Here is a 13,031-nt window from a genome sequence, read left to right as displayed (position 1 = left end):
AGCCTACTTTATGAGTTAGACTGGAAGTGAGAACAGACAGTAAGATCAGTAAAGTTCAACAAGGTAAGTGTCTGAATTACATATTGTTCCAAAATAGATGAATCATAGCAAATGCCCTACCAGTAGCTTCTTTTCTGATACCTCAAGAGATGAAGTTTGTATTAGGAGTGCAGTTAGAGGGTTGCCTAGAGGACTGAGCCCCAAGTCTTCCATTCTGTTCCCCAGAACTCTTCACTATGCTTGTATACTTCATTGGGCATTCTGCAAAGTGACAATGAGAACCACCCAACATCTTAATTGTCCCAGAGACCTTTATTTGCAACTATGCATATAAATTATACAGTCATACCTTGGGTTACGAACACTGCGGGTTGCTCGTTTTCAGGTTGCAGACCACGCCAAACCCAGAAGTACCGGAACGGGTTACTTCTGGGTTTTGGCACTCGCGCATGCGCAGAAGCACAAAATGACGTCACACGCATGCACAGAAGCGCCAAATCGCGTCACACACATGCACAGAAACAGCGCTTCAGGCTACGAATGCTGCGGGTTGCAAACATGCCTCCTGCGTGGATCATGTTTGCAACCGGAGGTATGACTATGTACATATTCTGCAGACTTGCATTATGAGCCTATTGGGCTTGCTGATCAGGAGGTTGGTGGTTCAAATCCCCACGACGGGGTGAGCTCCCGTTGCTCTGTCCCAGTTCCTGCCAACCTAGCAGTTCAAAAGCACGCCAGTGCAAGTGGATAAATAGGTACTGCTGCGGTGGGAAGGTAAATGGCATTTCCATGTGTTTCAGTCATGGTGTTCCATTGCGCCAGAAGCAGTTTAGTCATGCTGGTCACATGACCCAGAAAACTGTCGGCTTGAAAGTGAGATGAGCGACGCAGCCCCATAGTCACCTTTGACTGGACTTCACTGTCCATGGGTCCTTTACCTTTACCTTTTACCTTTTCCTGATAGTGAACTGGCAGATTCCAGACTGCTCAGGATGCGTGTGTATATTTCATGATTCGCTAGATAACGTAAATGCAACACAGCCAATACAGGGTGATATTGCACATTTCCAGGAATGCTGTAAAAGGAAGCATTATTGAGTTAGACCCTTTTGTGTGTCTAGATCTGGGGTAACAAGCAGCAGAACAATGTGCACTTCAGTCGTAGAGAAATGCCCAAATTGGGAGCATACATGTGTTCCGGTTGGTTCCGTCTTCACAGATAATGCTAGAAATGGAAAAGAGAGAGGCCAGTTCACTTGTGGTCCATTTTATCTATTTTTGTACTCCCAGGGAAGGAAAGTAGCCAGCCCATAGAACAATGATCTCAATTTAGCATGTTTATTCATCAAAATCCATCTGTCTCTGCTTATCTCTTACGTGACTTTTATCCAATGAAGCTCAAAGTATTTAATAAAAACAATAAATATAGTGACTGTAAACATGCCTAAAAGCAGCATAAAACAGCTTTAAAAACAGCAGCGGTGAGAAACATCACATACAAGAACACTTTTCAACAGCACACTAAAAAAAACAAGCAAACCTGAATCACTCTCTAGAACAGGCAAGTCCTACATTGTCTCTTAAACACAGCCAGGGATGTGTGCTCGCATAACTCAGCAGGGTTTACCACCCTCCTATTCCCACTTGCATTATATACCAACTGGCATATGAGATGCAGCTATCTGCACAAGATGCTTTAAAAGCCAGGATGCAAGACCACAGCACATAAGTGGTAATATAACCATGACAGGAATGAGGTTCATCATTGAGGGTGGGTGCGTATACATGGAATATCTGAAGTAGCGCATGTCACAAATTGGCTTCCAGCTTTGCTCTAACTCAGTACTTCCAATCTTTGTTAGAAGCCCACACTGTGAACTCTACATGCCTCATAATTACAATCATCCGGGCCCCTGGAAATGGACAAATTGCACAATTTTAGGTTATCATCATCTTTTCTGCATGTAGTCTTGATGTGCAACAAATGTTTCTGGCTTCCATTTATTGTTCAAGCTTTGCTCTTTGCAGAAGCCAGTAAATGAGTTTGAAAGTTGGAGCAGGGAGGAAAGGGGGGGCTAATAATACCTCTCTGGGATATAGCACCTCAGATTACAGGTGGCGGTTAGCGTGCCTCCATCCCCTGCACAAAGGAAAATGGGGTGCAGTGGGGTGCAGTGAAATTTTTCATAGGTGAACAGTTAGGGCCAGAGACACCAGCTTGCAAGACAATTGGGGGAGGGGGCTGATGTTATGTTGGTGAGAATCGTGCCTCTTTCTCTAAGACAGGCAGAAGTGTCCCAGGCTTTGGGAAGGAGACACCAGGCCTCTGACAGGATGCTGGAGCCCTGCTGCCTCCTTCCTAAAGCTAGGCAGGCTTTGGGATGGTGGCAGGAAGGCTTTTGGACCCAACAGAGCATCACACCTCTCTTCCTAAGGCAGGCTTTGGGAAGAAGAGAACTACAGTGGTACCTCTGTTTGTGAATGGGATCCGTTCTGGAGACCCGATCACAACCTGAAAAGAATGCAACCCGCGTCTGCGCATGCGCGGGTTGCGATTCACCGCTTCTGCGCATGCGGTCATGTTGCGCGTCTGCATCTGTGTGAGCGGTGAAACCCAGAAATAACCCTTTCCGGTACTTCCAGGTTGCTGCAGGATGCAACCTGAAAACACGCAACCTGAAGCAAACATAACATGAGGTATGACTGTAGTCTAATCCCCCTCATCCAATGACTGCCTGCCACTGGTTTTAGCCCGTATTTCTCTCTCACTTCTAATTTTCTGGGCATGGTTTTGCTTTTGCTTCTTAAAGAGAATGTGTGAGACCTCAGCCTCCACCTAAAGTGCTAAGACACAGGTTTACCACTTCTTTGAGAACAAGAGGCTATGGTAACAAGTTACTGTTAGCAAGGGACAATAGCAGGCCTAGCTTGCATGGAAGATTATAAAGGCTGTAGGAGAACAATCTCTTTCATCTAGTCCTGTCCTATTTTATCAACTTTACTGTCTCTATTGCTAAAGCATAGGCACAGGGTACAGGCACACTAGACACACTTGGCATGAAGAGCAGGGTTTGGAGGGGGTTCTCTATGATAGGGAGGAATAAATCTCCGCATGCCTACTTACTGTTTTGCCTTTTGTACAAAGATATATGTAGTTGCTTCTTTTGATGTCACTGCACTGTGTTATGAGAAGGAACTGGGTCTCAGTCCTAACCATAATAGACACATGTTGCACAAAAGGCACATGAAAGTCTTTGTGTGTGAAGACCCCCAAACCCCCTCCAAAATAAATCACACAGGACACAGAATATTTGTTTAAGATTTTTGGCATTAATTTGGCCACAGCTTTATTGATTACAGCATGTGAGTGGTTGCTTAGGCATTGGTTCGGACTACCTGAACCTTCACCAGCAGGTACAGGACTGACAACTGGAACCTCCAGAGGTCAGTAAGAGAAAACATACTGGGGGAGCACAGAGGCGGATTTCCGCTTCTTAGTTCACCCCAGATTCTCCCAGGAACTCTGGCATGGCTCTACCCCTGAGAGGGGATCGGACAGAGCAAATTGAGCCCCTGGATTCCTTTAATGGAATTCACTAGCAGCAACAACAAAAATGAGGAGCAGGCACAGCCAGTCCATAATCCCCTCCACCAAAGAATGAACCAATGCCTAACCGCCAACCTTACAAAGTTGTGACGATTTGCTACATGGTAGGCAAAAAACAAATGGCACCAGCCAATCAGCCAAGTGGCAAAATTCCTACCGGGCCCCTGCTCCAAAAACAGACGACCCCTAGGCAGGCATAGCAAGATCAAAACACACCTTAAATTATAGGGAGGGAGATCAGCTGCACGATGTGAAAGAGAAAGTACTTTACCTCATGCAGCCCCTTAAATAGCCCCTTAGTTGCCAATCAAACCCCAACCGACACAAATTTTTCCCCAGTAACAAAGAGGCAACCAATGAGGTGCAGAGGTCATCCAAACAGGCCCGCTCCAGCAACAATAAGGCAGTTTGTTAATGTCACCACAACACGTGGCTCTCCATGATTTGGAGGACATGATTTGTCTAACTATAGGCCCGACTTTTCAAAATGTATATAAAAAAATAATGTTATGCTGAACATTTCTCTTATTTTTTTAAAACCCATTTTCCATTAATGAGAAAAGAAATTGCATTTGAAAGTCATAAAAGATGAGGGAATATTCAGTGAAATTCTCATGGGTGGTGGATTTGTGTCATACTTACCTTACTTGTTGAGTGGTGGCATGGTGTTTGTGTGTATCCTTTTTTCATTCTACCAGTAATTTCTCTTTAGATCTGCTTTCTGCAGCCTTCCTGGGTGCCCATACTTTAATTAAATTCCATGCTAAGAAACATGGGGATTTTTCCGATCATGGGCAGCCAGGAAAACTTCTGAGTGTTGGATAAATGTTTACCCACAGGGATGGGGAATGCACCATCCCTGGCCACTTTAGAATAACAAGGTAAACTCAAAAACCTTGCACACACTGAAATTCTCAAGTAGCCAAAGAATGATGCAAAAAAACTGGAGTTTCTTTTGCAGAGGAAGAACTCTTTTAAAAAAAAAAATGGACAACAGATTTTGATACGGCACAAACAAAAAAAGTTTGCATTTTGATATGTCTCTGAATTCTCTGTGCTACATCTCTCTATGCATGTTGACACCTAAGGAATTTGGGGAGATGGAAGAAAGTAGGGAGAGAGCAACTCACCACTCATTTGCTTGCTCATATCCCAAGGATCGCTTGATCCTTCTCTGCCAAGCAAACTTTGTAAAGCACTAATAGTTAATAAAAGTAGTAACAGAAAGGTCTGTAATCATTGTCTAACCATGGTCTGTTACACATGCAAAGCAACATTTGTCTTTGATTTGTTGTCTGGGGACTTGCTTTTGTTTTATTGTCTCCTTTTGATTTCTCTGTGGGGTTGTATATAACTTCCTTGTATTTTAAGTGTACTGTTAGTGCCACTCTCCAGTGTAGTCCTCAGAGAATAATCATGAGATCGGTCTTTTCTTGTGTGTATAATTGCCAAGGATTTTCATAGCTTAAATAGAAAAGCCTCTAGGGTGAGTTGCTTGCTTTTTTATACGTATAATGTTTATGTGGCTAGTTCTGAAACTGAGCTGTCACCAAATCATATTACAGGCAATTTCAGTCCCTTGCCAAGAAATTGCTGGTGTGGAGCCGAGGCCAAATCACTTTCTTATCCGTGCCCATCTGTAGCGAATGAATTGTGTGAAACTGACAAGCGCATACAGAGCTGGACATTGGGCAGGGTGAGGCTGCTGCCTCAGGTGGCAAAAGCCACCAAGATGCCACCCCTATGCCTTCCCTGCCATCTTCACCAACAGCAGAGAAGTGGTTCTGCCATCGGTGCTGACTTCAGGCGAGATCACATCCACTTGGGGTGAGATCTTACCCAAAATCACTGAGATCATGTCTGAAATCAGTGCCAGCGTCCTTTGTTTAGGATTTCATGAAAAGACAAAGCCACCAAACAAAGCCACCACACAAGAAACAGCAAAGGATGAAATGATAGAGATGGATATCTGCACATTCTCAATATTGTTCAATTGTGTGGCAGATTTTAAAATACAAGTAAAGCCCAAAACATTCAAATCCATGTGTGCTGTATTAGGTACAACACATCCTAGGAAAGAATTCAGTGTTGAAATTCATTTCTGCTTGTCTGATGAAATGATCTCTCTCCTCCTCCCACATACTGTTCTGGGAGATGTCCTGACCCCGCACAAGCCAGCTGGGACGGGAGAAGGGGAAAAGCCCCATTACACTAGTGGACGTCTTTGCTTCCAGGGCCAGTTAGTTGAATTGAGCCCTTAATCTCCCTCCATCCTATAACAAACACCATTCTGCTTGTCACCTTCATGCTGTTGACTGTTCATTTATGGCCAAACTTCTGCATAGAGGCCAATGTGCGTACAAGTCTACTGCATTAGTTTTGTTGTTAAGTGCATAGAATCTAGGAAATTACTGTGAGGTTGAGACTTACATGCATAGTTTTACAGTTGAATGCTTCATCCAATTCGTCAATATATGGCAAGGCAAGTGTGCCTTGTGGCAAGGAACAAGCCAATTCCCTCTCGATAGGCCAGGCATGTCCAAAGTCCATTTCGTGGACCTAATCCAGCCCGCTAGTCGGTTTAATCTCGGTTTAATCTGGCCCCTGTGGCAGTTTAGGATTTTACTCCAGGAAATAAAGAAACCTCAGCAAGTTCAACCCTAAAAAAAGCTCAACAACTTCAATCCTAAAAAAGGTTAACAACTTTGGTCATCCCTCACGGCCCTTCACTTCATCAAATCCGGCCCTCTTTGAAAAAAGTCTGGTGGACACCACTGTATAGGCTTTCTGCACCCAGGAGCTTGTCTGAACCAGGCCAATATGCCACTGCTTCGAGCATTATGTCATCTCATCTTTTTTAGTTTCCCAGTTTGAGCTCTTTATCATCTGAAGGCTTTTAAACAGAGCAGAAAAAAGTGCTTTGCTATGTTGCTGTATCCTTTAATTTCCTGTTATGTGTTGTATTTTTAGTGTTGCATTAAATATTGTACAACAGAAGTTATCTCTCATCGTAATATACTTTCAATGGGACTCCATATGCTCCTAGCTAACAGGTTGTTCCAATTAACTTACTGTAGTTTTATGAAAATATACCACACATCTATATAAAAGAAACACCCACTTGGTACCTAATAACATTAATGGTGTGGAAACATAAAAGCCAAAATAAGAATTAAGAAGAAATTACTAACAGCAAGTGTAATGGCCTAATTAAATCATAGTTGATAACCATGCAGTACTATTGAAGACTTTCTGGATTTGAGACTGTGTAGACACAGGAGAGTACTTCACATACAACTGGGCTCAGCTTGTTTTCTTTTTTTTCTTATTGCAACGTTTCAAGTGTTGAACCTTCAAGTGTTGAAAAGGAAGTATGCAATTCAGTACCTTGTTTAAATCCTATCTATCCAAGTCTGAGGAAAGATTCATTCATGTTTTATAAGAATGCAGGGTCCTGGGGAAATGAATATATATATATATATATATATATATATATATATATATATATATATATGCAGGTTTTGGTGTCCTCGGGTATCTTCCCGTGTAAAAGTTGGGGTGTCTAGGCGACGTTTCGACGAGGTCTCACTCGTCATCTTCAGGCTGGTGCTTTCGGCTTCTTGTTACTGGAACAGAGCAGGATCTCAGTGTTTGAGTTCCTATAAATACTGTTGAGGAGGTTCTGGGCAGAGAGGAAGTTCCCAGGCTAGTGTGCCTTTTCTTCTTTTGTTCCTTAATTGCTTGAGGGATATCTTGAGTGATTTCTTGAGTGATATCCTGAGTACCACTTAGGTGGGTCATTAGGTGTGGATTAGTTGCTAAAGCCTTTGTGTCTTGACCTCTTGAACTTTGTGAAGAGTTTTTCTGAGAAGATGGGTGTACTACATTTAGTTGTGCTCTGGCTTGGCTTCGTGTATAGGGGCGAGCTGTGGTTTTGTGGCCTGTGCCAGCCAGATCTGTGTAGGGATTGCAGGGGGGTGCAGCATCCGGAGGTGCCACCATGGTTTGGCTACTGGATGGTGTCTGTAATTTATCTGTGGAGAGGGTCTGGGTTTGGGTCTGGTGTGGTTGATTGGTGATGGCGTTCTGTGTGCCTCTGGATCTGGTGTCAGTTTTTGTGGGGAGGGCTAATTTCCAGATGTCTGGCAAGCGGGATGTGTCGTCACGCTTGTTCATGTTGTGAGGGTGTTTCTCTATCTCGATGGCTTCCATGATTATTCTCTTGTGGTGATGTTCCATGTTAGAGAGCAATTTGGAATCTGCAAAATTAATTTCGTGTCCTGTTTCTTTCATGTGTTGGAAGAGAGAGGAAGTTTTTTCTTCTTTTTTGACGGCATTCTTGTGTTCTGCGATACGTGCATTTATTCGTCTGTTTGTTTGTCCAATGTACGTGGCTGGGCAGACTTTGCAGGGTATTTCATAGACCCCTTGGTTTTCCAACTGGATTTTATCCTTGGGGTTTCTGAGGATATTGGCTATTTTTTGGTTGGCGCAAAAGGCTGTTTTGATATCCTCAGAAACCCCAAGGATAAAATCCAGTTGGAAAACCAAGGGGTCTATGAAATACCCTGCAAAGTCTGCCCAGCCACGTACATTGGACAAACAAACAGACGAATAAATGCACGTATCGCAGAACACAAGAATGCCGTCAAAAAAGAAGAAAAAACTTCCTCTCTCTTCCAACACATGAAAGAAACAGGACACGAAATTAATTTTGCAGATTCCAAATTGCTCTCTAACATGGAACATCACCACAAGAGAATAATCATGGAAGCCATCGAGATAGAGAAACACCCTCACAACATGAACAAGCGTGACGACACATCCCGCTTGCCAGACATCTGGAAATTAGCCCTCCCCACAAAAACTGACACCAGATCCAGAGGCACACAGAACGCCATCACCAATCAACCACACCAGACCCAAACCCAGACCCTCTCCACAGATAAATTACAGACACCATCCAGTAGCCAAACCATGGTGGCACCTCCGGATGCTGCACCCCCCTGCAATCCCTACACAGATCTGGCTGGCACAGGCCACAAAACCACAGCTCGCCCCTATACACGAAGCCAAGCCAGAGCACAACTAAATGTAGTACACCCATCTTCTCAGAAAAACTCTTCACAAAGTTCAAGAGGTCAAGACACAAAGGCTTTAGCAACTAATCCACACCTAATGACCCACCTAAGTGGTACTCAGGATATCACTCAAGAAATCACTCAAGATATCCCTCAAGCAATTAAGGAACAAAAGAAGAAAAGGCACACTAGCCTGGGAACTTCCTCTCTGCCCAGAACCTCCTCAACAGTATTTATAGGAACTCAAACACTGAGATCCTGCTCTGTTCCAGTAACAAGAAGCCGAAAGCACCAGCCTGAAGATGACGAGTGAGACCTCGTCGAAACGTCGCCTAGACACCCCAACTTTTACACGGGAAGATACCCGAGGACACCAAAACCTGCATTCCTGTACCCGTGAAAATCTACGAAAGCAAATATATATATATATATATATGAAGAAGCGATATCAGTTACTTCTTAAAAACAAAAGAACTGGGTAGCTTCCATGTCCTATTATATATTCTGTTTCTGTTTATTGTGCTGATTATATATTTTTCATGCTTAATGCATTCTCTGGACCTTGTTGTAACAGAAAACTGTCTAAGAGATAAAGACTTTATAGCTGAAAGATGATTCACAGCAAGCCCAAATAACTTGTGACCCACCAAGTTGAACAAATATCTGTCAGTCATTTATGATGCTCTACCAGAAGCTCAGGGACGTGGGTGGCGCTGTGGGTAAAACCTCAGCGCCTAGGACGTGCCGATCACATGGTCGGCGGTTCGAATCCCCGCGGCGGGGTGTGCTCCCATCGTTTGGTCCCAGCGCCTGCCAACCTAGCAGTTCGAAAGCACCCCCGGGTGCAAGTAGATAAATAGGGACCGCTTACTAGTGGGAAGGTAAACGGCATTCTGTGTGCTGCGCTGGCTCACCAGATGCAGCTTGTTATGCTGGCCATGTGACCCGGAAGTGTCTGCGCACAGCGCTGGCTCCCGGCCTATAGAGTGAGATGAGCGCACAACCCTAGAGTCTGGCAAGGCTGCCCGTATGGGCAGGGGTACCTTTACCTTTACCTTACCAGAAGCTCAGTAAATGAATGTTTTTGCTGGTTTTGCTGGCCCAACTTGGATTGAATAAATGGGACAAGAAAGTTTCATGTAGTGTGAATAGTTGATGGGCCGAGCTTTGCTCGGCTTGATAGGTCACAAGTTGTGCAGGTCTGATCTAAATATGCATTCAATGTGTTGGAATGGCAGGACTCATAGAACATAATCCTCCCCTCCCTTACACTGATTGCTGGGTAAGTAAAATGGTATATAAATTTGTCTCCTCTAGTCTACACCTACAGATAGGTATACTGCTGAGAGCAGCATCACCACAACAGAAGGCATGAGCTATGCTCAGTGAGTGTTAAGCTACCAGTGGTGGTAAGGTGTGAAAAACTCCAAAACAGGGCATTTGGCAGCTATGGACCCACTGAATCCAGTGGCTGCAGTGCTGGATCTTCTTGAAGGAGCGTCTCCACCCCCATCGTTCAACCCGGACACGGAGATCCAGCTCTGAGGGCCTTCTGGCAGTTCCCTCACTGTGAGAAGTGAGGTTACAGGGAACCTGGCAGAGGGCCTTCTCAGTAGTGGTGCCTGCCTTATGGAACGCCCTCCCATCAGATGTCAAGGAAATAAACAACTACCTGACTTTTAGAAGACATCTGAAGGCAGCCCTGTTTAGGAAAGTTTTTAATGTTTGAAGTTCAATTCTGTTTTTAGTGTTCTGTTGGGAGCTGCCCTGAGTGGCTGGGGAAACCCAGCCAGATGGGTGGGTTATAAATCATCATCATCATCAGCATCATCATATCATTACTACACGTGTGCTTCGCTGACACCTCATTAACACTGATCTGCCTGTCACTTCAGCAGGTCCACGGACCCATTTGCAGAACCAGAATTTGCTCCCAGCATCCCCTATGATGATCCACATCATTTTAATCACCTGTCAGTTGATCTTCAAATTAGCTGCTGTCTTTGTGGTTTGACACATTTCCAGTGTGACTTTGATATCATGTAGGTTGTTGACACAGTAATATTATAATATTTATACTGAAGAGATTAGAGACTCCTTAAATTCATTGGTATTTGTATCATACCTCTAAAGTGAATTGAGCAGCTGTTGTACTTTTGTCCAGGTACTTGTGATCACCATCTGATTCTTCTTTCCCTTTAGGATTTTGGCGATGATGGGTCCCTGTACATTACTAAGATCACTACAACTCACATGGGAAATTACAGCTGCTATGCAGATGGCTATGATAAACTTTATCAGACTCATATTCTTCAAGTAAATGGTAAGGGGAAATGTTTGATTTGCCAAGTTGTGGTGCCGTCTCTAGATTTAATTCAGTAGACTGTTTTGGTTTCTTAATTGCTATATGAAAACCAAAAAGCAAAAACAGACATGGATGATCAGTTTTCATTAATATTTTCTCTTCTATAAACAAAGCTACAGGAAAATGAGATTTAATCACAGCATGTAGCAATTCTAAATAATTAATTCTTATTGAAAATAATAAGGAAGACCACACAGTTTATTTACTCTGTACTTTGAGCTCTTAATTGTGTTAAACAATGTGCCTTCTTAGTATTCTGTTTGTAAAATAATAGATATTTAGGGAAAACATGGCTTTGAATAACAGATTAATCATGTTATTGCATAGTGCAATAGTCCATTTGTAGTCTGTCTGTTTTCAATAATGTGGCATGCTTTCCAGAAAAAAAGCTGTCCTCGTATTAAAGAAAAATAGGACTTAAAATGCAGAGCAACCTAATGCTTCCAGTAAGCCATCATAGACCTACTGGAACTCAGTAACAATGGACACCATTATCTCTGCTTAGTGGCTTGAAATGCATGGGATTTGGCTAGTATTTTGAAGCTCCTTCCCAAGCAATCAGATTATCTAATATGTATTTTGCTTTATTGAATAGAGTGGTCAGAGGTCTCTATGAATATTTATTAGCTCTGTACGTGTCAATCACTATGACTTCTTGATATCTAGGAAGGAGTTAAGACTTATTAGAAGGGTGCTACTTCATCAAATTCCACAAGAATCCAAATAAAAGGAGGCATTTTATCTCTTTAGGCCATAGGATCAAACCAATCACCTACCTTTTCTCTCTCTTAACTTAAAGGAGGTGGGATTGTTGGGGAAGAAGAAGGGCATTGAAAAAGATACAGATTTTTACAGGGCTATAATGTGCCACATAGTTTCTTACATTAAGGATACATCTCTCTACAATTAATGCAATCACTGTGACCATGATTTGACAGTACTCCTGTAGTTATATTTTTGTATTTGCTCTTTCGTCAAATCAGATTGTGAACAGATGAATATATTGGGATTTGCACATTGGAGCTAAACTGGGTCAAAATGTGAAGCTTAATGCATTGGTCAGATGAAGCAGCAATTTTATGGATTCTGTTTGTAGCTCTAACCACTGTTTTCCTAAATATTGGCAAAGAAACCAGCACTTGTAGTCCAAGAAAAAGATTAATTAATGCAATGGCACTCGTATAACAGAAGAGTCAAAATAAGGTTAACAAGATAATGAAGCTTAGTTGATCTTTAAGATCTAATGTGAGAATGCTTTGAAATATGTTTAATTGGACTTTAACCACTTTTGCAACATGTCTATTTTCATTCATTTTATTCATATGAATCAGTAGTAATTGTTATCACTAATGTACTGTCATTTTATCTCAGTTAAAATTTGCTTTGTTTTTCCTTTCTTTTATCCCAGAATTAAATTCCATTTTTGTTTGTGTTCCATTTTATTTTTACTTATTTGTTTAGATTTATATCCTGTGTTGACCTGAGGATAAATCAGCATATACAGTAAATATGTCACTTTCTAGCCATGTATGGATTTGAGCAATATTAAATGCATAGCAGAGGGAGAGAGAGAGAAAAACAAGCACAGGTTTAATGCAATTATATATTGGCATTAACTCTGTGGAAAGGCATTCCAATAATCACATCCATCCCTAGTCCTGCATATACTGCAATGTACTTGCAAAGGTAGTAATAATGCATGAGAGAGGTAATGCAAACATAATGTGGGAGAGCATCTACAGCTTGATTTTTCATTGCTACAGCCACTTGGTGTGCCTTAATCATTGTTGATCTTCCATGGGCAGGGGTACATCAAAAGACCCAACGTCTAGTGATACTAAAAGAGAGAGAGAAAGAGAGCACAATTTTATTTTATTTACGAATATTCACCATGTTAACTTTTGAGTTGATCTGAGTGTGGAAACAGAATAAATGAGGTAGGACAGTGACAGGGAGCAATTGATGTTTTTAATAA

The 13,031-nt window shown here is 42.4% G+C and overlaps 1 protein-coding gene across 4 annotated transcripts in view; it reads left to right on the top strand.

The window, feature by feature from the left end:
- Positions 1 to 13,031, top strand: part of FSTL5 (follistatin like 5) — a 319,455-nt gene that overhangs the window by 238,845 nt on the left and 67,579 nt on the right. For all 4 annotated transcript variants that reach the window (XM_028743543.2, XM_028743546.2, XM_028743544.2 and 1 more), the window contains one exon: positions 10,894 to 11,014. In XM_028743543.2, coding sequence (XP_028599376.2) covers positions 10,894 to 11,014 — 121 coding nt within the window. The remainder of the gene's footprint in view (positions 1 to 10,893; positions 11,015 to 13,031) is intronic.

Source organism: Podarcis muralis, chromosome 9, assembly GCF_964188315.1.
Source record: "Podarcis muralis chromosome 9, rPodMur119.hap1.1, whole genome shotgun sequence".
In the NCBI taxonomy this organism is placed as follows: Eukaryota; Metazoa; Chordata; class Lepidosauria; order Squamata; family Lacertidae; genus Podarcis; species Podarcis muralis.
This window is presented reverse-complemented; position numbering and strand designations above follow the sequence as displayed.